At 31.2% G+C, this 23,697-nt stretch overlaps 3 protein-coding genes across 4 annotated transcripts; 1 reads left to right on the top strand and 2 right to left on the bottom strand.

Moving 5' to 3' along the window:
* Positions 1 to 228: 228 nt before the first annotated feature.
* LOC130444704 (cytochrome c oxidase subunit 7C, mitochondrial-like) lies at positions 229 to 1,007 on the bottom strand. The gene is made up of 3 exons (XM_056779980.1): positions 784 to 1,007; positions 313 to 422; positions 229 to 238 (listed from the first exon to the last, which is right to left on the bottom strand). Exons 1-3 carry the CDS (start codon positions 871 to 873, stop codon positions 229 to 231), a joined length of 210 nt encoding a protein of 69 aa, XP_056635958.1. The 5' UTR covers positions 874 to 1,007.
* Positions 1,008 to 4,399: 3,392 nt separating this feature from the next.
* Positions 4,400 to 17,626, top strand: LOC130443869 (probable methylcrotonoyl-CoA carboxylase beta chain, mitochondrial). Its single transcript, XM_056778749.1, has 7 exons — positions 4,400 to 4,633; positions 7,449 to 7,699; positions 7,829 to 8,069; positions 10,850 to 10,987; positions 13,791 to 14,241; positions 16,997 to 17,339; positions 17,470 to 17,626. Exons 1-7 carry the CDS (start codon positions 4,520 to 4,522, stop codon positions 17,585 to 17,587), a joined length of 1,656 nt encoding a protein of 551 aa, XP_056634727.1. The 5' UTR covers positions 4,400 to 4,519; the 3' UTR covers positions 17,588 to 17,626.
* A 1,753-nt stretch (positions 17,627 to 19,379) lies between these two features.
* LOC130443765 (coiled-coil domain-containing protein 86) lies at positions 19,380 to 20,194 on the bottom strand. 2 transcript variants are annotated; one of them, XM_056778567.1, is made up of 2 exons: positions 20,001 to 20,194; positions 19,380 to 19,923 (listed from the first exon to the last, which is right to left on the bottom strand). In XM_056778567.1, the coding sequence occupies exons 1-2, from the start codon at positions 20,066 to 20,068 to the stop codon at positions 19,539 to 19,541; spliced, it is 453 nt and encodes a 150-aa protein (XP_056634545.1). In that variant the 5' UTR covers positions 20,069 to 20,194; the 3' UTR covers positions 19,380 to 19,538. The 2 variants fall into 2 exon arrangements, with proteins under 2 accessions (XP_056634545.1, XP_056634546.1); XM_056778568.1 differs by having other exon boundaries at positions 19,380 to 19,911; positions 20,001 to 20,178.
* Positions 20,195 to 23,697: the final 3,503 nt, after the last annotated feature.

Below are 23,697 nucleotides of genomic sequence, written 5' to 3'. Positions count from 1 at the left end.
TATAAAATGCATTATAAAAGTACCTTGTTATAAGGGGGATACTATATAAGGATTTGAAATTAAAAAAAAGAGTAATTTCAAGTTTCATTTAAGTAAGTACATTGGCCAAAAATGCTGATAGATTTACTATTAAGAGAAATAAGCAACAAAATGATTCACAATCAAAATTTAATGGGTTCTCACATATTTACAAAAAAAAGTATTTAATAAACCTTACTAATATGTTACCTACAATAACCTGCAAGAAAGAACGAATATTAAAATTTAAATATCAGATAAATACATGTTCACTTACATAGTTAAATTTATTACTTTGTAAGTTGGTATCTTACAATAAGGAAGGGAGCTCCAAAGGCTGAACCAAAGAATGCAATCATAATGGCAGTCAATTTGAAACGATTATTGATATCAAAAGGCAAATTCTGAAAAAAAGAATCAACATATGAAATTTTAGTAGAATATTATTATTGATCAAAACCATAAATATGTATGTAGAAGGATGATTCACTTCAATAATAGTGATTTGAGTGCCTGGTTATAAAATAATTGTTATAACTATTTAATATTGAAATATTTAATAGAGAAATATATATATATATATATATATATATATATATATATATATATATATATATATATATATATATATATATATATATTTGAATATTGAAGTTTTAGTAGTTAATATTAAACATAATTTCTAAATAGTGGAACGATTTGAAAATTTGTATTATCTGCAATGTTAAGACCTATATCCAATTATGTAACATGATCAATACTTACTGCTCCGGGTACACCACCGTGATCATGAGCAGCCCTGACAAAAGCATTTCTAACTATTTGTCTTACAAGCAGACTACTCTTTCCAATCATTTTTAGTTGTTAAAATACTTTTCAGTGATAATTAACCCTTCAATTATTAACCTCAAAAGTGGAAATTATAAAATGATGTACTTGGAGTAGAAGATATTAAGTGCGCAAGCGTAATAATAATTATATGCAATATGACCACTTCATAAAAAATTACAAATATTAAATAGTTTTTTAAACGACACAAGTTTCCACATTTTCATATTTATCAATATAAAAGAAAATTTAAAAAATAATTTTTTACGGAAGTTTAGATACTCTGAAATAATTGTAAAATTGGTTGTCTATATGGGTGTACAGGAAATAAATATATCATCACAACTGTTTCGTACAATTCTAATTTCTTTCAAATAATATTTTATACATAGTTCAACGAAAGTAACAAATAATACCACCTCAGTAAGATTTCTGTATTTAATGGGATGTTGCTTTTTACCTGGCTGATAGGCAATACTTATTACATAATTATCTTATCTATGCATTATATAAATAAAAAGAATTTGGGGCGCCCAAAAAGCAAGACCAAAGAAAGTACTGAACATGATCGTCATTTTCATAGGATTTCCGATAGCTTTCCCACCTGGAATGGCCTATAAATTGTCAAACATTTTTAAAATTGAATTCAGCTTATATTATAACTTACATCATGTGGATCTCCTCCCTCTGTAGGCTTACGTAAATAAACCTTTCTAGAGGGAACTATAAAATGTTTTGATAATGGCAATCTGGTGAATAATTTAATCCTGTGCATTTTGATAGATTTGTTAGAACCTTCAAATTGTCAGTTACTGTCAATTTCATAACATACTTCGTTTTTAATACTGTGTATCACTGGCGTACATTTAACAATAATTTTTTAAAATACAAAACTCTCTAAAATATTATTATTGTAGTAATAAGCAACTAAGCTTCCATTGAAAAATGAAAAACCGTTAATTGGTTTTCAAAATTTGTAAATGTTTATAAGCGTTTTAAAATGAATTCAAAAACTCAGTTTAAAATGTTTCTTCTCTTTAATATAATGTTGGAATTTACTGTACCGCATAAAATGAAATATGTCATGTGTGGTGTTTGATGGTTCAGAAAAATTCTTTCATCTTGCATTTCTCATTAATTTCACATAACAAACTTGTTGTAGTACCTCTAATTCATATATAAACTATTTACAGCAATAGATTAGATACAGTTATATTGAGAAATATTTCACAATTTAGTCACAATAAAACATAATTTAAAATCATTTTTTTAGCGATTGAAAGTAAAAATTTACATCCACTTATCAATGATAATTGGTATGTCTTAAATGCAACAATAAAAAAGAAATTGCAATATTTTTTTCCTAAGGATTTGTCACTTTTTTATCAGGTTCGATCTAATTTTATTTCATTTGAAAAAATGGTAATGATGAAAAAGAAAAAATACATCTCTTATCTCTTTATACCTTTATTCTAAATATAGTCATTATTATGTTTTATTTCACTAGAGTAACTACCCTCTTTTAACTTTTTCTTACAAGCATTTTCGTGATAGTAATAAGAAATATTTGGAAGTTTTAATCAACTCCAAATCGTGTTCAGCCTCCCAGTGTTCGTAGTTAATTAATTACATAGTCACACTTGATTTTGATTATATTAAAAATATAGAAGGAAGACAAGATATTTGTTCTTTATTGATACTTCTCAGATAATAACGTGGCAACGGAGATTAAGACAAGAGTTGCTACGGGGAACAGATGCTTCTGGGCAGTTTAGAGAGCGCTCAAGTTTAGAGAAATTTTGAACTGTTGGGAACGTAAGATCCCGCGAAAGATTTTTGGCCATGTTTACGAGAACGGTGCACGGAGGATCTGGAGGGGTTTGACGTTGGAGGCACCATCAGTGTTGCCACAATTTAAAAGCTGAATGTAAAAATTGAACTAGAAAATGCACTAGATTGTATCAACTTCAAACAAATTTAATAAAATTATAGAAAGATGTATAAACATAAGTTTAAATTAAATTTTTTTTCCAAAAATGTTATAGACTGTCAATTATTATTTTAAGGATGAAAAATTTTTATAAAGTTTACCGATAAAATTAGCAATGTCGTACAAAAATCTCACGATCTAAATATAATTCAGCTTGGCTCTGTTTTTTAATTATTGTTACAATCTAGTACAATTTCTAGTTTATTTTATTAAACGAAAATATAAAATAACTTTATATTTGCAGAAAAAGATAAAAGGTAAGTAATATAATAATTAATAATTATTATTATTATAAATAATAATAATAATAATAATATCTATTATTATTAATAATAATAATTTCTATCTGAATAATAAAAAATCCCGCCTCTGGTGTAGTACATGCTCCCAGTGGGAGAAATTGGGAGAAAACGAACGCAGGGAAAATGTATTAGAAAAAAGGAAAAATGTACTAGCGTATAAAATACACTAAAATGTACTAAAATTGTACAATTGTACTAGCTCTGGCAACACTGGGCACCATGCTCAGTACAGAAATGATTAGTAGTTATTATTTCATAAACCTTAAATATGAATACCTACTCATCTGTGGAAAAACTAATATTCTACTTATTTTGAAATTATGGATTATGTAGTATCATAGGAGTTAAAATATGAGGTTAGAATTTTGTTGATGCAGATGATGAATATTGTTATTTCTTCAGCTTTTTGAAAGTTAAAAATTGGAAATGTCTAGTTGTTTAGTTGACTTGTGGTTCCATTTATGATGATAACAGCATTGTTTTCAGTTTGTTCAATTAAAATTTTGTAAAATTTGTAATGAAATATAACTACCTTAGATAACATTCATTAAATCCTATGAATGAATATGTAATTGTTCATGTCATGACATTGGATTGATTAGTGTTATAAACTTCTATGCCACCTTTGTTCTTTGGTGGTACTTCTCGATTCTCACATGAAATACAAGGTGATTCATTTGAAAAAACCGACAAAATAATGCATTAGTATTTTGATTCACCCTGAATCAGATTCAATGAATATTAACGAAATAAATAATTTTCCAGAATTTTTACTAATAGCCAAATGCTTCTTCATTCTTGAATTTCTCTAACATTGTACAGGGTTATTAAATATCTCGTAGAACACATCACAACCATATATTATTGTAATGGGGAAGTCAAGCTAATTCGAAATATGCAATAAAATATAAAGTGTATCATTTTAAAAAATGTAACTTGATATGAAACTATAATCCCTCAAATTTTCAAATTGATATGTCAAAGGACAATGGAGGCACTTTTATCACACTAATCAATCACCCCGTATAGTAAATATGCATCATGTAGGTATAGATGTATAGTTGAGAACTATTTATAAAGAATTCTTTACACAGTTGAGAACTATTTATATCACGTTTTTGGTAAAAGCACACCAATTAAATAAAAAAATATAGAAATTATTATTTTGATTGGATTATTAAGTATATTTACAAAGCTATATATTATATCAATCTAAATTTTTATCTAAGATAGCTGAAACTATTGATCGAGAAATATCCTTGTTAAGTAAGACGTTACGCCTATGTGTGAGGTCAAAATGATAATTCAACTTTATCCACATGCTATTATACCATTTTATCGTTTTTTATTTTAACTGCAAGACTCGAACACGACACTGAAAATGTTTTCTAAACCAACAATAGTTTTAAAACAATTTTTATTAACAAATCAATTATGCAAATTGTCAACCAATACCCTTAAGTCAAATATAGATGTACATTCAACACAGTTTATGGTGAGTTTCATTTTTCACTAATACAATAATAGTAGATGTTTTTATCAAGTTGAATCTGGATTTATCGCACTCTATGAATTGCTGATATAATATTTAGTATTTTGAACCGTTTTATCAGTAAACTACATTTTAATTGTAGATATTTTGATATTGCTTTAAACTAGATACCTAGAATGAAATATGTATATATAGGTAATACCTAAGACATTAGAAATTCTACGTAGCGAAATGTTTTTAATTGATTTAAAGTTATTATTTAGTTTATTGGAAATAAACTTACATAATTCTCAACTGATTCTTATCAACTATATCATTTACTATAGAAAATAAAACTGGATATGTGTAATTTATTTAACAAGTTTTACACCCTGGCACATTTTAGTGACTAGCTTTCCTTTGATTGACATAATCATTGGACTGACTTGATTCACTAGGTTTGCCAACTATTATACTACCATCTAGAACTTCAGTCAAGGTCTACCGAACGTTAATATAGTTCTTCCAATATCAGTTGCAGATTATGAAAACTTATATAGAAACCCTTACCGACAATTTTTTTTGATCTACCATAGGCGTAGATACCTCATTTTATAAATTTATTATTTTTATAAATACTTTTTAAAAAATGTATATCTTATGCGAGAAAGTATTCGTTAAAAGGCAATCGAATCATTATAAATTGGACGGCATTATACGCCGTTATTTATACGGATGCACTTAATTGTAATTCTACTAAGAACTTAGAAAATAATCATCATTATAGCTCGTTAATTTACTTCAACTGAATATTAAATTATAAAACGTGAATAACGAGTAAAATGTACCTGCCTGTAAGGAAGTTTTGTTTAAACGTGAACTGAACCCTTATGAGGGTTATCTAAAAACTTTCCGACTTCAACCTGAAGATATCAGCACTTATTAATATAAGTTAAGAAATAGGTATATTTGTACATGCGTTAAGAGATTTTCACTAAAATTTCAGCCATTTTGGATGCTTAGTCTCTGTTTGACGATCGTATAAGTGAGTCGTTGTGCAGATTTTTCTGAAAATGGAAGTTGTCATTAAATATTTATTTTTGAAAGGCAATATATACGCCTTCGCAAATGAAAGAGAAGTTAGGCCCTGTGCTCTGACCGGAGACTCAGAACCATCAATTATGATCGTAAAATGTGGAGTTGATAAATTCAAACGTGACGGTGAAAGACGCCTAGCGTTTGGGATGGCCAAAATCAGCGGCAACCAACGATAACATCGAAAAGTTCACCAGATAGTACCGGACGTCCCTCGGAATAAGATTAGATAGATGGAAAAGGACATCGCCACATAAAAAGAACGATTTTGTAATATTCTGACTGAAGAATTATGTATGTGTAACAAATACGCGCGTTGGGTGCCGTGTTTGCTCACTTTGAACCAAAAAGCGCATTCGAATGAACATTTTATGGTATTGACGCAGTTTAAGCAAAACGAGTCAGATTTTTCGCGTCGATTTGTGATTGTATATGAAACCTGAATCTACCTCTACACTCCTGAAACGAAAATCCAATCAAGTCATTGGAAAAAGGAAATACGGTATTTTTGGGCCAGCTATGGGATTGTTTGCATAGAATATCATCAAAGAGGTAAAACAATAACAAAAAAATCTCACGCATCTTTGTACTTTTCCACCGGGACAATGTATTTTCTCACTTTTCGGTAATCGCCATGGCTAAAATGTCTGAATTGCAGGAATTGATTGACTAACACGGTATTCGCCACATTTGGCCCCTAGCGACTCTTGTTTCCGAATCTCAAAGTTTCACTTACAGAAAAGTCATTGTCATCAGAATATCGTTAGACGAAGGAACAGACTTAGGAGACTATGTTGAAAAATGATTATGGAAAAAATGTCTTGTTTCTTTGTTAGTTCCGATACTTTTCAGACAACCCTTGTATCTTATGTTGAGGATTAATTTTACTGTCGAACGAATTTAATTTATTTAACAAATTTCATTTAGATTTAATATCAAATTATAATTATCATGTAGCTTGTTTGTCATTTTGATTTTTGATAGAATAAAACGGGCGCGCAATGTTCCAAATTGACGTTTTTAAGATTTGTGCGTCGAGCACAGTTGCCTTTTCCCCTTATCCCTAAAACACCAGATAAATGTTTGGGCTCCATGATCCTCAAATTTGTGCTTTAAACACAAATTGTAGAATTGACATTCTGTGGGCATTTATTTCAAATTCATTTCGATTTATTTAGATTTTCAGTTGTGTTTGCTTAAAACAAAATTTTCTTATGTTATTGAATTCAGAGACCAATTGCGAATATGCGTTATTACTTGTGAAGGTATATATAGTGAAAAGTATAGTTTTAAACAAGTCCTTTCATAGTATTCGTATTTTTCATTCAATTAATCAAGTATCTTGTGTTTCGAACACGGCAACAAATGAAGAAATAATTTGTGAAATATTTTCAAATTTGACTCTTGACACAAAACCTACCAAGTGTCTTCCAATTGATCCTTTTGTGCCAAGCTCAAGAGCGTCGAGCCCGTGGGTTTCGCGCACAAAGTACTTAAAAAATTGGAATGCAACTAATATATCGCAACTCCGCTCAAATATGTCATAAGTCAAGAGTACCAAACCACCGAGTAATCAGCGTTCGAAATTAATTCTAACTTTTCGCTTTTCGGATGATAACTTAAAAAATGGCGAAGTTACTGCAATGACAACTATTTACTAGACATTATTTGAGATGAGATTTTTTAAGTAAAATAAATATAATTTTTTGTGTTATGACACTATATAATTTTTTTCATGTTGCAGGAAAATAGAGAACGTATGATCGAGCTTGTGAATACTCTCAGATCCAAAACTGAAAAAGTTTTAAAAGGTGGCGGTGATAAATATGTTAAAAAGCACGTTTCTAAAGGTAAACTATTCGTTAGAGATAGAATTAAATTGCTTTTAGATAAAACCAGTGCTTTTTTGGAACTATCCGCGCTTGCTGCAAATAATATGTATGGCGATAATATTAGCTCTGCAGGAATAGTTACTGGAATTGGAAAAGTTAGTGGGTAATGACTCAATTAATTTAATGCTAAGATTAAGTAGTATATTGAGGCATAGGTATCAACTTGGTGTGGTTATAAGGTTGCTGTCTCGAATGTGAAATTTGGATATGTATGTTATTACTTTTGTTTCAGGAGAGACTGCATGATCGTAGCAAACGACGCAACAGTTAAGGGCGGAACTTACTATCCGATAACTGTTAAAAAGCATCTAAGAGCACAGGAAATTGCAGAAGAAAATAATTTACCATGTTTATATTTGGTCGACAGTGGTGGAGCTAATTTACCCCATCAATCAGATGTATTTCCCGATAAAAATCATTTTGGTAGAATATTCTTTAATCAGGCTAACATGTCTTCCAAACAGATAGCACAGGTAAATTTTATAGCTTACATTTGTAGTAGATCCAAAACAAATTTTTATACAATTACACTGTAATATTGGGCCATAATTCAACGCTTGGGGCACTTCAATATGATCTATAAAACTAGTGTTTTGTAAACCATAAAACATTCAATTCATTTATTACATATTATATATCGTGGCTGTTAAATCAAACAGGCATATGTGCAAAAATTGAGATTTTGAGTTGTTGGTATCAAAAAAATATTTTTTTCACTATATATTTTTATATCGAACCCTTTGTCGTTGGACTGGTGTGGTATACATAGTCATTTCGTTTATAAGAAGACAGATCTATTGTTAGATCCTCCAGACGCTGAGATTGGGAGTTATGTGTGTAAGATTTGAATGACAATGCTGACTGTCCAATAGATATAGTCTTTTACAGCGATAATTGTTGTGTACAAAAATAAATAACTTCATGGTGGTAATGTTCTAATATGCTGTTACAACATTAAACACCATAAAATTGCTCACCCACTCATTTTGAGTAAAGTACCACTCTCAAAACGAAAGGAATTCGGCTCCCACAACCATGGAATACAAATTAAGAGTATTCCGAATTGGACCGATATGCTTATCTTCTCAATACGCCGAGACTATGAAAACGGCAAGCATTACCTGGTTCATGAGTTATATAAGTACTTTGACATAGAAGCTCTAAAGAACTTCCAAATGATTTTACCAATTCATGACATTCTCCTTTTTTCTACTGAGAACAGGTATCAAAAGAAGAAGGCATTGAAACAAAAAAGTAAAATAACATTGATTTCAAAGTCATATCAACATATTTCTCTCAATTTAAGTAATTTCTGATTCATTTGCTACTACTACTTCAATAAGCAGTATTCATCTAAATTTTATTCATGCATAAGGTAGGATTGAAGTGAACCAAACGGCCGTTAAATGGAAAATGTCATATGCGAATACTTTAAAGCACTCAGGTGAAAAATACACATTTTGCACTATTTGATTTCACAGCGATGAGATTAATTGCATCAGTTTTTTTTAATAATACGCAAAACATTGTGATTTTTTCTTATTGGTGAAGATAAATTATGCGAGTGTTATTTTTAAGTAAGGAACGTTTTTAAATTCAGAAGATTTATTTATGAGCTTGAATTGTATTACAACCTAAAATAAATATATTTTTTACTCTTAATTATATTCCCCGCTAACGCAGCAAAGAACTCTTTCAACTCGTTATCATTTTTCAAACCCTTTTCATCCAGAAACTTCTTAAGTTTGGGCAACAAATAAAGGTTGTATAGGGATTTCTTCATCAACTTTTTGCGTCAATTCTTCATTTATGACACTATATCGTCCAGATCGTTCTTTATCGTCAATTGTTGTCCTTCCTTTATTAAAAATCCTATATCATTTATGCCATAGAATTAATATTAAAGGTAGAGAGAGAGATTTGGGAACTTGTTCAAGTGGGCCCGAACTGCTCTTTCTTCTCTATTCTAATTGGATCTCCAAGATATAGAATGGCAAAGTTGCTGCCAATTTTCTTTCAAATTTGAAAAAGGATTTTTGTATTTGGAAGCTATAGTAGCAATACAACAAATTATTAATAATCTTGATGAGGATGACTGGCAATGATGATTTAATAAATCCTGAATGAAAACTCGATTATAGCGATTTATATGAACATATTATAATCGAAATATTTTAGGATTTATTCCTAATTTATAAGTAATGTTAAATAATTGGAAAAATCCTTTTTTATCTAGCGAAAGACAAATTATTTTCCGAAAAGTTTTAGGATCGAATTATTTTGGTTAGGATGGTTGTTTACGACCCATCGGAGAAGATCATACAATGTTATGGGTTCCGACATAAAGATTTACATGTCCAAAGTCAAAAAGTTATTTCAAATATTTTAGAGGGCTTGAGACGAGAGCATGGAGATCAGTCAAAAGCTATTATTGGCTTATTGACGTATTATATTGTGTTTAATCTTAATAGAAATTATTTTAAATACATTAAGAAGAAAATACTCAAATATAAGTGATTATCTACTTTAAGTGCGGTATCAGTTGTTTGTTTGTGCCTCGGACAAAGAGAAGTTAGACAGGTTGTACGAAGTATTCAAAGTGTATTACTAATTTCCAATATGATGGATTTCCATTATGTTACCTTTGTCCAGTTAAACAGTGACTAAATGATAAGTTCCCTGGAATATTGGTTGGTCGAAGAGTAGCAATATAATATCCACTGAGATTTCCCGACCTAGCACTTTAAGATTTTTTTCTACTAAAATCGATTTTTCATAAAACACAGCCCTATGGAAGATAGAATAACAGCTGCATGTAAAGAACGTCAGACAGAACGTTTTTGAAATGTCAGAAAGAAATTTCGTAGACCACTTGAATGTGACGTGTTTTGAATTATGTATAGAGGTCATACGTTTTCAAATGAACAGCCTATGTATTCCTACAAAGTTTTAATATCGTCCATATTGTTATTGTTTTATTATTATATGTAGAAAAACTTCAAAAAAACCTTACTTCTACACCTGATAAGCACTTGTTCGAGGGTGTTCTGTAACACAGTAATAATTTTGAAGTTCCTTTTTGAACTAGAATTTGTTCAGGGATAAAATTATCATCTTTCACTTTTTTCACTTCACAAATTTCTATCGAAAGTCTTGGGCACAACTCAATGAGTAGAAACAAACAGTAAACTGATCTAAATACAAATTCAATTGTATGTACTCTATTTTTTTAATTGACCATCATTTGTTGAAGATAGCAGTAGTAATGGGTTCCTGTACAGCAGGTGGGGCTTATGTACCAGCAATGGCAGATGAATCGGTGATAGTTAAACAACAAGGGACTATCTTTTTGGCCGGACCTCCTTTAGTAAAAGCAGCAACTGGAGAGGAGGTAATTTAAAAAAATAATTATATATTTTATGTGCTTCACTTTTGTACGAATTTGAATTTCATTTTTTAATATAAATATTACGGCGGATTCATAACGGTCGCCCGAAGACCAAGAACGTTGAAATTCACTTCGATTTTCATTTTGTGAACATTTGTCTATGCTTGCCACACATGTAAACGTAGCATTAGTTTCGCTCGTCGTTGTCGAACACTTTCACTTTCTCATTGCATGTAAATAATTGAGTTAGATTAATAAAAAACCCATCTCCAATGAATCTGATACTCCCTAAATATTCCTTAAAACTTAGTTTCGTTAAAACAGACAATTGCCGAATGAAGCTCTGGGATCCTAAACTAAAAATGGAAAATGTTTTAAAATGGAATGGAAACATTGTTAGAAAAACCTAATGATGTATTTGATTTTTCACTATGGTTTTTGGAATGTCATGGAAAAAAGCTTCTTACATACATACAACGTTAACTGTTGAAGCTAAAGTTTTACATGAATGAATGTCATGTTTAGCCATCAGCTGTTCTTAGAGACCTCGTAGCAAAATAAGAACCAATCAAATTTGTTTTCACGGGTCACAATCACATTTAGGGTAAGGACTTTTACGAACAATCACAAAAATATTAAGTTTCTTTATTCATCACTATATATATACACAGACAGTACAAATTGAAAAATAATTAGTAAATTTTGGGTTACGTTGAGGCATCTTAGTCGCGAGTTTCCTCACAGAAACTAATTTTCTAATATTTAAAGCGGGCTCGACAAACAGGAAAGTTTTTTGGTGTCAATTGAGAGCATCTCGTTGAAATAAGTGTGCGAGATGAAGAACTTATTTTGGATACCATTGATGATCAACGGCATATTAGCACTAGAGCTTTATCCAGCTAGAATGACCTATCAAGATCAACTATACAGCAAACCATTAGACGTAAATTACACCATCGATATCATGCTCAAAAATTACAAGAAGTGTTACCTCAAGACTTATATGAGCAATTGAATTTCTGTCGATTTATTTTACGTGACAATATTCACTTTCAAAAGAGAAATTCTCTTTAATGACGAGGATTGCTTTACACGTAGGGATATTACAAATATGCACTATTACAACGAGGGTTGCTACTTAAGGTTTGAGATATGGCAACACTGAAATGAATATGTTAAATCTGACATTGTCATCACAAAGTTTGATATTTGTAATGGTGAACGTACTCAGAATGTGTTGTCATAAGAGTGATATTTGAGTTGTTTACAGATACTTGAAACTTTCATCTTGGTCAAAAATGGAATTAAATCGCGATGATTTTCTATCTTCGACGTGCATTAAAACAACAGCAGTGTGCCGATCAAACCGCTTTGACTCAAATCACCGCGTTTCGCTGTTTTTCGAATTCAATCATGGTTGCACTTCGCTACAGAATGAATTTCGCTATCCAAAATCGGCTGTTGTGGTAGAAAACATTAATACTGTACGTAAACGTCGTCATGTGACATACTGTGAGATTGAGGCATACTATTAATTCCACTCGCATACATTCCAGATTGCATGAACATTTGGCTGTCAAACAGATTTTTTTGCGTTGGATACCGCATAATTTGACAATCGCTCAAAAAAAGCTCGTGTCGATTGGTACAAAAAAATTCAGAAAAAATTCAATCGCGGTACTTCAAAAGGCGTCTATAAGATCGTGGCTGGCGACGAATTATGAATCTATGCTTATGAACCCTAAACTAAACAACAATCGACTGTATGGGTCTTCAAGAGGAGCCAAATTTAACAAAAGTTGTTCGCGCAAAAAGCCAATGGTCACCTATTTTTTCGGAATAACTGAACATGTTGCCACCGTTCCATTAAAGTAACGAAGAACGGTTGATTCTGAATGGTACAGCAGCACCAGAAGTGTTAGAAAAAAATTAGGGAAACCAACCGCAGAAGACGATTCATTCTCCTCAACTACAGTGCGAACTCTCATACATCAGTTCAAACAAAAACGTTTTTTAACAGTCAAGTTTGGTATCCAATATTTTTTTCTTATTCCCGCAGATCAAAAATAAATTGCAAAGTCAACGTCTCCCTATACCTGAAGAAGCGGTAGGTGCGTTCAAATCACATGTTTTTGAGGTAGCTCAATCGGAAAGGAAAAAATGCTTCGCCAAGTCTATTGATCCTAGTGGAGAATATTTTGAAAAAAAAATAAAGCCAAATTGCGAGTATTTGTTTATCTCAAAAATTAAGTAGCAGCCTCGTATCATAAGTATTCAGTTGAAAACCCTCGTATAATTACACTTCTCACATTTCCAACGTGAGCTTAAGATGAATGTGTGGGTCAGAATTATCGATCATTGTTTGATTAGACTAGTTATTTCACCAAACCGGTTAACTGACGAAATTTCTAATTTTGTGTCTAGTTAATTACAAGACCTGAATTAAGAATTATATAATTTGATGTATAAATTCATGCCTAACTTTTTAAATAACATTATTGAAAATATGACAGTTTTTACTCCTAGAAATGTTTCAGAATTTAATTATTAACATTTTCAAGAAAAATCGAATTTTTTAAATCAACTTCTTTGAAATTTTGAGGTTATATAATGATTAATTTCCTTAAATGGTTTGATCACCTTCTACTTACCAAATTTGGTAATTTTAAGTTAAAAGGTTGTAAAGAAATTGATTTTCTTCAAAGTATTGACCCCAACTCCACAGGTATGCAACTTGGTATCGTCATATTTTGGGCTCCCCTATACATCTCTGCTGCAAAAGAATTAACCTTTTCTTGTTTTGTAGGTTTCAGCTGAGGATTTGGGAGGTGCAGATCTACACTGTACAACTTCTGGAGTTACTGATCACTATGCTCTTAACGATGAACACGCCATTGATATAGCAAGAAAAATAGTAAATAATCTATCTTATAAACCTCCCGTTACTTTTGACGAATCGTTTCAAGATCCTTTGTACAATCCTGAAGATCTTTACGGTATCATAGATACGGATTTGAAAAAACCCTTCGATATAAGAGAAATTATTTTACGAGTATTTGATGGATCGAAATTTGATGAATTTAAGAAAAAATATGGTGATACTTTGGTGTGTGGATTCGCAGGATTGTATGGAAAAACAGTGGGAGTAATAGGAAATAATGGAGTGCTATTTTCTGAAAGTGCTATGAAGGGAGCACATTTTGTTCAATTGTGTACCCAAAGGAAAATTCCCATTATTTTTTTACAGAATATTACAGGTAAGTACAATTACTGGGGTATGGTCGGAACGCTAAAAAGATCGGATTATCAGAATATAACATTTTTATTTACATATCACATACTTGAATTATATTAGAAATATATTTTACATTACCTAGAACAAAAGTCAGTTAGATTTTTGGGTATCAAATGACATTCTAGACTTAGCTGCAATAGGCAATATCAAACGCGTTCTTAGCGTCAGTGTGTGGAATTCGGGTAGGGGGTTTGTCACTATCACTATTCGAATTCTCGTTCAGTTTCTTCACCATTATTTTCCATAACAGCGATAATAATCTGGTCATCATTGACCTCCTTTCTAGTTTCATAATTTTTGTCACATTGGGCAATCCACTGCATTTCACTGGTAGGGTCATTCGGTTGTACGCTTTGTAGGTTTTTAATGATTTCTTGTGTGTCAAGGTTATTTCGCTCATCTACGATCTGGTCACTTTCAGTCATAACTACTGGCAAAAGCTTACACAAGGATTTTCGCAAAGGGTAAGGTTTCGGTTCCTCCAATAAATCAGCAATTTTATATACAGCATCTTTGATCTTAAAGGATTTCATTGTTTCGAATATATTAAAAGCTTCGGATTTTTCTAAAATTGAACTGATGTACTTCTGCGATACCGCCTCTATTCTATACTGCCTGATCCATTGGTGTAATAAGTGATGTGATGTTTGGTGGTAAGAAGATAGCTTTTATGTCCTTTTTCCCTAATTCCTTCTCAGATAGATGTGATGGTGCGTTATCCAACAGCAATATAGCATGAACAGGGAGATTTTTTTGATTCAACTCCTTTTCATCAGATGGAACCAACTCGCCGGTAAACCAAGTTGTGAAAATGCTGCAATCAATTCAAGGAAATTTTTTATTACGATAATGAACTGGCAAGGAAAATAAATTTGTTTTGGAATGCCTTAAGTTTACTAGATTTACCAATAACGAACCATGGAAGATTGCCTGTTCCATCAATATTGCTGTAAAGAACAATGGTTAGCCTATCTTTTATAAGTTTCGTTTCTGCCACGGTTTCATTTGATGAGTGTTTTGTTTGAATTCATTTTATAGTTTAAGCCTGTCTCGTTAATGTTGGCCTTGGCAAGGTAACAGTTCATATTGTTCGACAAATTCTTCACAGAAAACTTCTTGGTCGCGTCAGCATCAGCGGATAGTTTTTTTCCAGAAATTGAGATAAACCGGACGCCAAGACAGGTTTTCCAGCGATCTCACTTCCGGCTTCTAGTTTTTTGTGCAAAGTTATTGCCTTTTCTTTTCTTATGCGCCCATATATCAAAGTTCCTTTCTTTTTTTCTTGGCAAAACCACATCTACAATGCATTGTCAATGTTTTGCGTTTTTTAAAAGCGTTTTCACCATCTATTGTCACTGTATATGTCTTTTCGATCACTTCTCCAATCTTTAATCGTCGTAAAGCTTATATTGAGTTTCTTGGCAATTTTTTCAAATGATACCTCTTTGTTCAGCCTTTGTAATTTTTCACTCGATGAAAATGTAACGTAGGAGTACTAAAACGGACAAGCTATAAGGGAAATATTAAACCAGCAATTAATTTCATATATCTACTATGAATTGGAAAATCAGAATGTACTTTCAAATTATTCATATCGATAATACTATTCGTATTAACCGGAGTGGCAGACTAGTCGAGGGCGGACGTGAGGGGTTCTACTGTAATGTACAACCCTTGGTGTAGTACAACATTTTCTATAAATCAGTTTCTGTATACAAGAAACTGTTAAACTAACTGGTGATATCATTCAATGATAAAGACCTTAGAAATATTAATTATTCATATACGAGGTGTAGCTTAAATGAGACAGGTGATATAAAGCATTTTTTTTGGGGATTTTTTTGGGGGGTTTTGTTCGTATGTGGTTGATACGTTAAATGAGCGGGGAATCGTCTTAATTGCGTAACCTTTGCCGTCTGCGTTTTATTCCCGACTGCTATTGCTGGCCTTAAGGTCGATTCATATATATATCCGTGCCGTGCCATTATGTGATGTACCGTACCGTGACCTTCAGTGGAAAAAAATATCTGCTGGCGAAATTCTTAGTAAACTAAAATGAGAAAAGTAAATCGAGCAAACTCTTTTTCACGGATATGTGTGAACCGACCTTAAGGCTGCTTCCTCCTACATTTATTTATTATCACTTTCGATACATACATCTCCTCTATTCCTACATCGCTTCATGGGAATCTTCCATTGTTCTAAACAGTGCAGGAAGTTTTTTTCCACAGACTCAAATCTTTCCTTTTAATTCACATTTGATTATTACGTTCTCAAATAAATTTGAGCCATTTTCAATTGCATTCAACATGTAAATACAAATATTTTTGCGAGCTTCTTGTTGTTTAAATCTGCCATCTTGAAAACGCCACAACTACTTAAAAACACGTGGACGCGAAAAACATTCATTTCCATGCAATTGTTTCAATAAATTATAATTTTCAGTTTTATCAAGTTTAATGTGAAATTTAACAGCAATCCGTTTCCCTATTGTTACCACGATCATTTTTAAGGCGAATCAAATAAACAAACGAAGGCGACGGCTACACTGATTTATCTATAGACACGGTAGACATCGAATTCAAAAGAGTAGGCTTTAGGCTAAACAGCTGGCAGACGTTAGCCTTAGGCGCATGCTTAATTCTTTTTCTGTAACAGCGCTAGTTTCGTTACTTAATAATCACTCCTCGTATCACATGTTGTCATCTGTCCAATAGGTTTTATGGTGGGTCGACAAGCAGAAATGGGTGGTATAGCTAAAAATGGAGCCAAATTAGTAACAGCAGTTTCTTGTGCTAAAGTTCCAAAAATCACAGTAATAATCGGGGGTTCCTATGGAGCTGGTAATTATGGTATGTGTGGAAGGGCATATTCTCCTCGATTCCTTTACATGTGGCCCAATGCAAAGATAGGAGTGATGGGAGGTGAACAAGCTGCTGGAGTACTATCTCAAATTGCCAGTTATGGAAAAGATTGGACTGAAGAACAAAAAAAAACTTTTGAAAAGCCCATTTTAGAAAAATTTGAAAATGAAGCTTCACCTTATTTTAGCACTGCAAGGTACATTATTCAATCTCCAACTTTAGGATAAGGCTTTTCTCCTTTTTCACATACTCAGTGAAAAAAATATTTTTTTACTAGTTTATTCAATTGTTTATATATGTGTTCATTTGATTCTTTTATATTTTAGGCTTTGGGATGATGGAATCATAGATCCAAAGGATACAAGAAAAATTTTGGGTTTAAGTCTAGCAGCTACTTTAAATAAAGATATTCCAGATACTAAATTTGGTATTTTTAGAATGTAAATTTTTTTTAGATGCAAAACAATATATTTTTAAACAAAACTAGTTCAAATATTGTTCTTTAGGTATCCCAGTTCGTCAAGTGTTCTAATCGATAAGCTTCTCTGTTATAGTCAGAGCAAAAATTTTCCATTATCACGAGCAATCCCAAAATTTCAAGATAAGCAAACACTTGTGCCTTTTTCTATCAACTATATCTTGAACAAAAAAATTATATCAAATATTCAATTCAAACTCAAATAATCCTTTTGTCTTCTTGCAGCTGCTTTTTGGTTTGATTGAATAACTTATGATAAAAAACAATGGAAATTTTATCTTTTAGGATACAACTCTCCTATGACCTTGGCATATGTGGTAGGGAGTGAAATGTTGATAACAAATATACGAAATGGAGGCTTCCGACGAGGCACCGCATGGTAGATATAACAAAAGATAAAAAAATGTTGAGGTGGAGCATTTTGTTGGCTAAAGAATACGGACAAGCAACTTCAGTAAAAAAGGCCGTCAATAGGTCGGAATATGTGTATGTCAAGGTCAAAAGTTCTAACCTAACCTAAGATAGAATTCTATCTTAGGTTAGGTTAGTTTTCTACTCACTAGAACGATGGGAACAGTGGGATATAGGATCAGACATTATGAAACATTTGAAAATACGAAGTTTTTAATGAAAACAAAAATTATGGCATGAGCGCCCTATATAAATATACATGGACATGTTCAGAATGACCCTAGAAATGACATATGTGAAGGTTATAGAAGAGTTGTACCCCAAAAGATATGATTACCAAAACAATTTTTAACATGAAAGGGAAAAATTAATTAACAAAAATGATTGAATACAAATAAAGATAAATTGTTTCCAAATATTCCAACATGTATATGAATTGGTGAAACTTTCCAATTAGTAATTAGCTTTATTTGTGGGTTGGATTCTGCACCAGTTCAGAGACAGTACAAGTGCAATGTCAAAATTATTGTACTTGGTTCTTTTACTTCTGACTTCTTAGTAAGTTTCATGTTGGTGAGTCACATAATATCTATTTATAATGGATTTTCAATAAGCAATTATCAAATTTTTGTTAGGATTTAAGATTCAGTGTGGATTTTTAGTACCGGAAACTTCATCAAAATGGTAAACTGGTATCAGCTATTTTTTGATGAAGTGCTTGTCAAATTTCATATTTAACACACAAATAATAAAAATAATCAACAGTTTTGATTAGTGAGAGGTAGATTTTGTCTGCAACAATGAACAATTTCATAATCGAACATGTCTATTACAACGATCTTAAAGTGGTTTTGATTGTAATAGTGAATGAAGCTAATATATTACTTTACAGGTCACAATGAGAACTAGCTCTATAACACTTTGTAATCAATTCAAAATTAATGTGAAGGCATGTTTTATCATAGACAAGCTTAGGATTTTATTTGTCACAAACAATGTAAGGTCCAACTATATGTTACATTTCACTAAAGCTGAATATTTTTGTCATTTGTATGTTGAAACTATAGTTACAGAAATTTCAACTTGAATGTTTTTATGATGAATTGTCTTGATTCTAGATCTCTTATTAAAACGTCCAATAAGTAATAAAGTTGAAGAAAATAAACAGTTAATTAAATTTGTGTTCAATTTCAATCCTAGCAAAGAATATGATAAAATTTTGGAATGGATGAAAAATTGATTCAATGTGACATTCGAACATTGAATAAATTCCTAACAATTCTGAAGCTATAGATAACAATTTTGAAAGTGAGTGTATTGATTTGAAATGTAATGTTTTTAGAAAGCTATTGTTTCAAATATTTATTGGTTATACAAGATTTCCTAATCACATAAGTTCCAAGAGTAAGAAAAATTTAGTACCATTCTATTTTATAAACTTTTACTTTTAATGACATTAAATTCAATCACAAAAAAGTACAAAATTTAAATCAAATTTGAAACTGTTTACTTTGATACAACTGTGGTATCCCTCTTTTCAATATTTCTCAAGTGTTTCTTTTTGGCCTTCTTCAATTTCTTTGTATTAGTAATTACTTGTACAACTTCAGATTTCAATCTGTTTTCTTCTTGACGTTTCAAATTAGCTCTCCTTCTTTCTTTTTTCTTTTCTTTCTCTTCCTCTTTTTCTGCTTTTATAGCATTTGACAATTCTTTTATTTGTTTCAACTTTTGCCTCAATTCCTGTTTTTTCTCAAATGAGCTTTTGATACCTCTTGTTTTTATTACAGACGAGAATTTCTTTCGTTCAGACTTCCAAATTCTACCGGATTTTGGTTTTCCTCTTGGTACTGTGGAATGTGATTCTTTTATTAATTTCCTAAAATAAAGTCTGTTTAATTCGAAATGTAAGTGTAATGTATAGTTTTATATAATGCGTTTATGTTTATAAAGATGTAAAGCACTTACTTTGGTTCACTAAAATCAACCTTCGTGGCTTTCGGTTCATTTGACACTGTTTGCTTTGATTTAACCATCTTAACTAAGTATTTATTAATAACTGTATTAAAAATATTTGATTTAACCTATATTTTTAATTCATACATATAACACGTGCAAATGACAAATGACAAATACACAATCGAATAACATTAGTAACATAGAACAAGTACTTTTCTTTACTAATTAAATTGAAAATAATCTTAGCAGTAGCAGTCTGCAAATGACTGTTCTATGCTACCAACATTTACGTTATGATCCGAGAACTTAATCCATTGGAGTACTAAAAATATTTGGGTTTTTAATTTAACACCTAATAACAATTATTTACCAAGATTAAAATATTAGCAGCATTTATATATAACGTATAACCATTTTTACTATCTAGATAGTAATTTTTTAATATTAATTGTAATATTCCTTTTTCTGACATTATTAATTTATAACTTTAACAAAATTGCCTTTTATTTGCTAGTAACACGAATATAAATTCAAATTGGTTGATAGGGCTTTTCGGAAACGATGTTCAGGTTAACCCGATCATGATTTGAATGTTTGGAAAGTAATCCGGGCCACTTTACGTGTTGTTCCGAAACTGATCGAAGTAATCAGGTCTTAAGCATATGATAGAATCCTTTCTACCTTAGTATACAACTGGGTTAATATTCGTTATCTTTAAGGGTATATTTCTAATAAAATTCGTGGAAGCACAGCCCACATGCTTGGCATACGATAAACAATCTCAACATTTCTAAACCAATTCAAGGCTAAAAACCATACTGACACGGTCCACAAAGGTTGCAAGCTCCAAGATATTGTATTTCGTGCCGTGCATGACACATGCCCATCATTTTCATTTTGCCGTATAAACTAACAATAAAATAATTTACCTGTACAAACAAAAGCCCAACAATTTTTTTTTGGTAACACAGATTTATATTTTTTCTCTGATTTATCGTAGATGGGTTTGTGATTGGAAGAAACGAATCCTTTAATTTTGTATCCCTATTAAGCCAAAAGACATTAAACAATCTCAAAAAACTGGTGCAGAGGCGCATGTGAAATCACTGTTTGCAAATTTTACGTCGAAGTGCGTGCGACGCAGCACTTCACCCACGAATTGCATTAGAAATGAGCAGGGTGATTGACGGGGTACTCAAACTTGCGATTTTTGTACTTTTTGGATTTTCAACAATAAAATAGCTTATCGGCATTAAAATTTAGTTTCCTCCGTAAACGTTATAGGATAGCTTCTGCAATAAGCAGATCGGTAATTTACCTTCGTATGAAATGAAATATTATTTCCATTTATTTAAATATATATATTTATATAAGGAGGTCGTTAAACACTATATCAAAATAAAAAAGATAATAAATCCTGATGAAAATGTATTTAAAACAGGTAGTCGAATTTGTTAAAGCTCAAGATCCTAGCAATCATTTTAAATTTAGGATGATATATAAGCAAATTGATGGTTATCCTATGGGAAAATCTGTATCAAGTATTATAGCAGAATTAGTATTGAGTAAGCTTAACATGAATATTATGTGAATGATGATAGTACTACTGCATTACCAAAAAATGAATTTGAACATTTAAGTCAAGTATTCAATTATTATCATAGAAAAATTCACGTTGGAGATTGAATAAAATAATAAAATTAATTGTATTGATATGACACAGGGTGTTCATGTAAAAAATTGTGAGTAGATGACGTGAAAATAATGCTAAGACAAAAAATCGATACGTTTCTGAGATATGGACCTTTGAAGTTGCGAAACTAGAACTCGCATTTAAATATATTTTTTAAATTTTACATTCGAGAAATATAAATTTTCAATGGATAATCATATATGTAGTGTGTTTGACGGAATAAATAATTCTACAATACTATCTGAAGGCCAAGGGCGGCTCATGCTCAATGGTGAACAATATGCAACTTTTACAACCTGTACAATATAAAGATAGCAAAAATGATTTTTCAAAAAGGTATTCTTCGTTCAACTCGATGAAATTTATGGTTTAGGAGATATGTAGATTTTTAGATCGTTGTACATATAAAAAAAACAGACATTCTAAAGAGAATTATCATAAATTGTAATTATTTATCGAAAATACTTACAGGAGGTATTAAAACACGATCAAACATTTCTAATTGAACTGCATACTATCGATCATCGTGTTAGTTACACAAGGAAAAAATTGAAATTGAAAATAAATTCGTTGGCTAGCCTACAACTTATCAAATAAAAACAAAAAAGACTGTAATAAATGTCCTTGAGTTTCTAAACATTTCCTCAGTCTACGGAGGATATTTCTTCAACTTGAAGAGCTTTCAAGGTTTTGCTTTATAGCATCACAATGGAAGTTTATTCTATCGATCGATCGATATGAAGTACAAATGTTTATCTATTTAAATACTTTGCTAAACTTAATAAATTTTATTAAGTTAAGCAAAGAGTAGGTACCTTTTTGTTAAAAAATCGATTGAAAAATTCATTTTTGCTATCTTTATATTAATATATACAGGATGTCCCTATAACTCAGAAAAGAGGGGTCGAATGTGAAATTTTTTTTATGTCACAGCAATATTTTCACGTCATCTACTCACTCCCAATTTTTTTGCATGGGGTCCCGGAACATAGCCCTTCTTCGTGCAGTTCTATCGTGATATAGATATCTTCTAACTATCCATAGACACTCTTGTTCCTTGTACAACTCAAAGAATTCACGCAAGAAATTTTCCGCATATGCCATTTTAAGTTATATATAGAAAACAATTACATGTGTATTCGTTTCCCCGGAACGGCGATATGTCGAATTTGTGATTTCTTGATATGGCGCCCAAATCAACAGCATCCATGATTCTAACATTTCAGAAATGTATAAAAATCTCATTTATCATATCAGAAGATGCAATATTCAGTATTCTGGTGTGTTCTGGACAATTTGAAGGCTCTGCTGATGAATCAGCATTCTTTTAGATACACCTTCAATTTGCATAATATAGAAAAACACCCTCTAGAAACACAAAAACACCATAACTTGATCTTTTATCAACTCATCGACTATTTACTCACTCTTATAAGACAAATTATTTATCAAATTTTCTAGGAAAAGAGGTTTTCCATGATATTTTCTTTTCAAAAAATTCTACCATTGAGTTTATCAAAAATATCACTCATGTATTTTTTCTACACAACAAAATAAACTCCAAATTTATAAATGGAGATGATGTGGATCCTAAATATAAGTAGTTTTTAAGTTATGTATGGAAATTATTTTCAAGGATATAGGTTTTATTCAAATATCTTTATAAAACCATTTCATTTTTTCCTTACTATATAAGTAACAATTAAATTGGGCATTATTTCACATATTAGCATAAGACTTGAAACTAAAATTATTTAAGTTACATAAAACCTGGAATTGAACAATGTAAAAGATATTCTCAAGCTTAAAAACATGCAGTGTATAATAGAAAATTCTGCACTAGTAAATAATAGGTATTATTATACAAGTGAAAGCACTATACTATAAGGAATGTTTTATAGTACAGTCATAGAATTTTTTTTATAAAATAGTATAAACATTTTATTTTTCTAATTTTGAAAACTGTCGCTGTTTAATAGATGAGTAGGCTAGTACTTTTGAAAAGGGAAACAC

The sequence above is a fragment of the Diorhabda sublineata genome, chromosome 5 (assembly GCF_026230105.1).
Source record: "Diorhabda sublineata isolate icDioSubl1.1 chromosome 5, icDioSubl1.1, whole genome shotgun sequence".
NCBI classification, from domain to species: Eukaryota; Metazoa; Arthropoda; class Insecta; order Coleoptera; family Chrysomelidae; genus Diorhabda; species Diorhabda sublineata.
The sequence above is the reverse complement of the archived record's forward strand: the minus strand, read 5'-3'. Positions and strand labels throughout refer to the sequence as shown.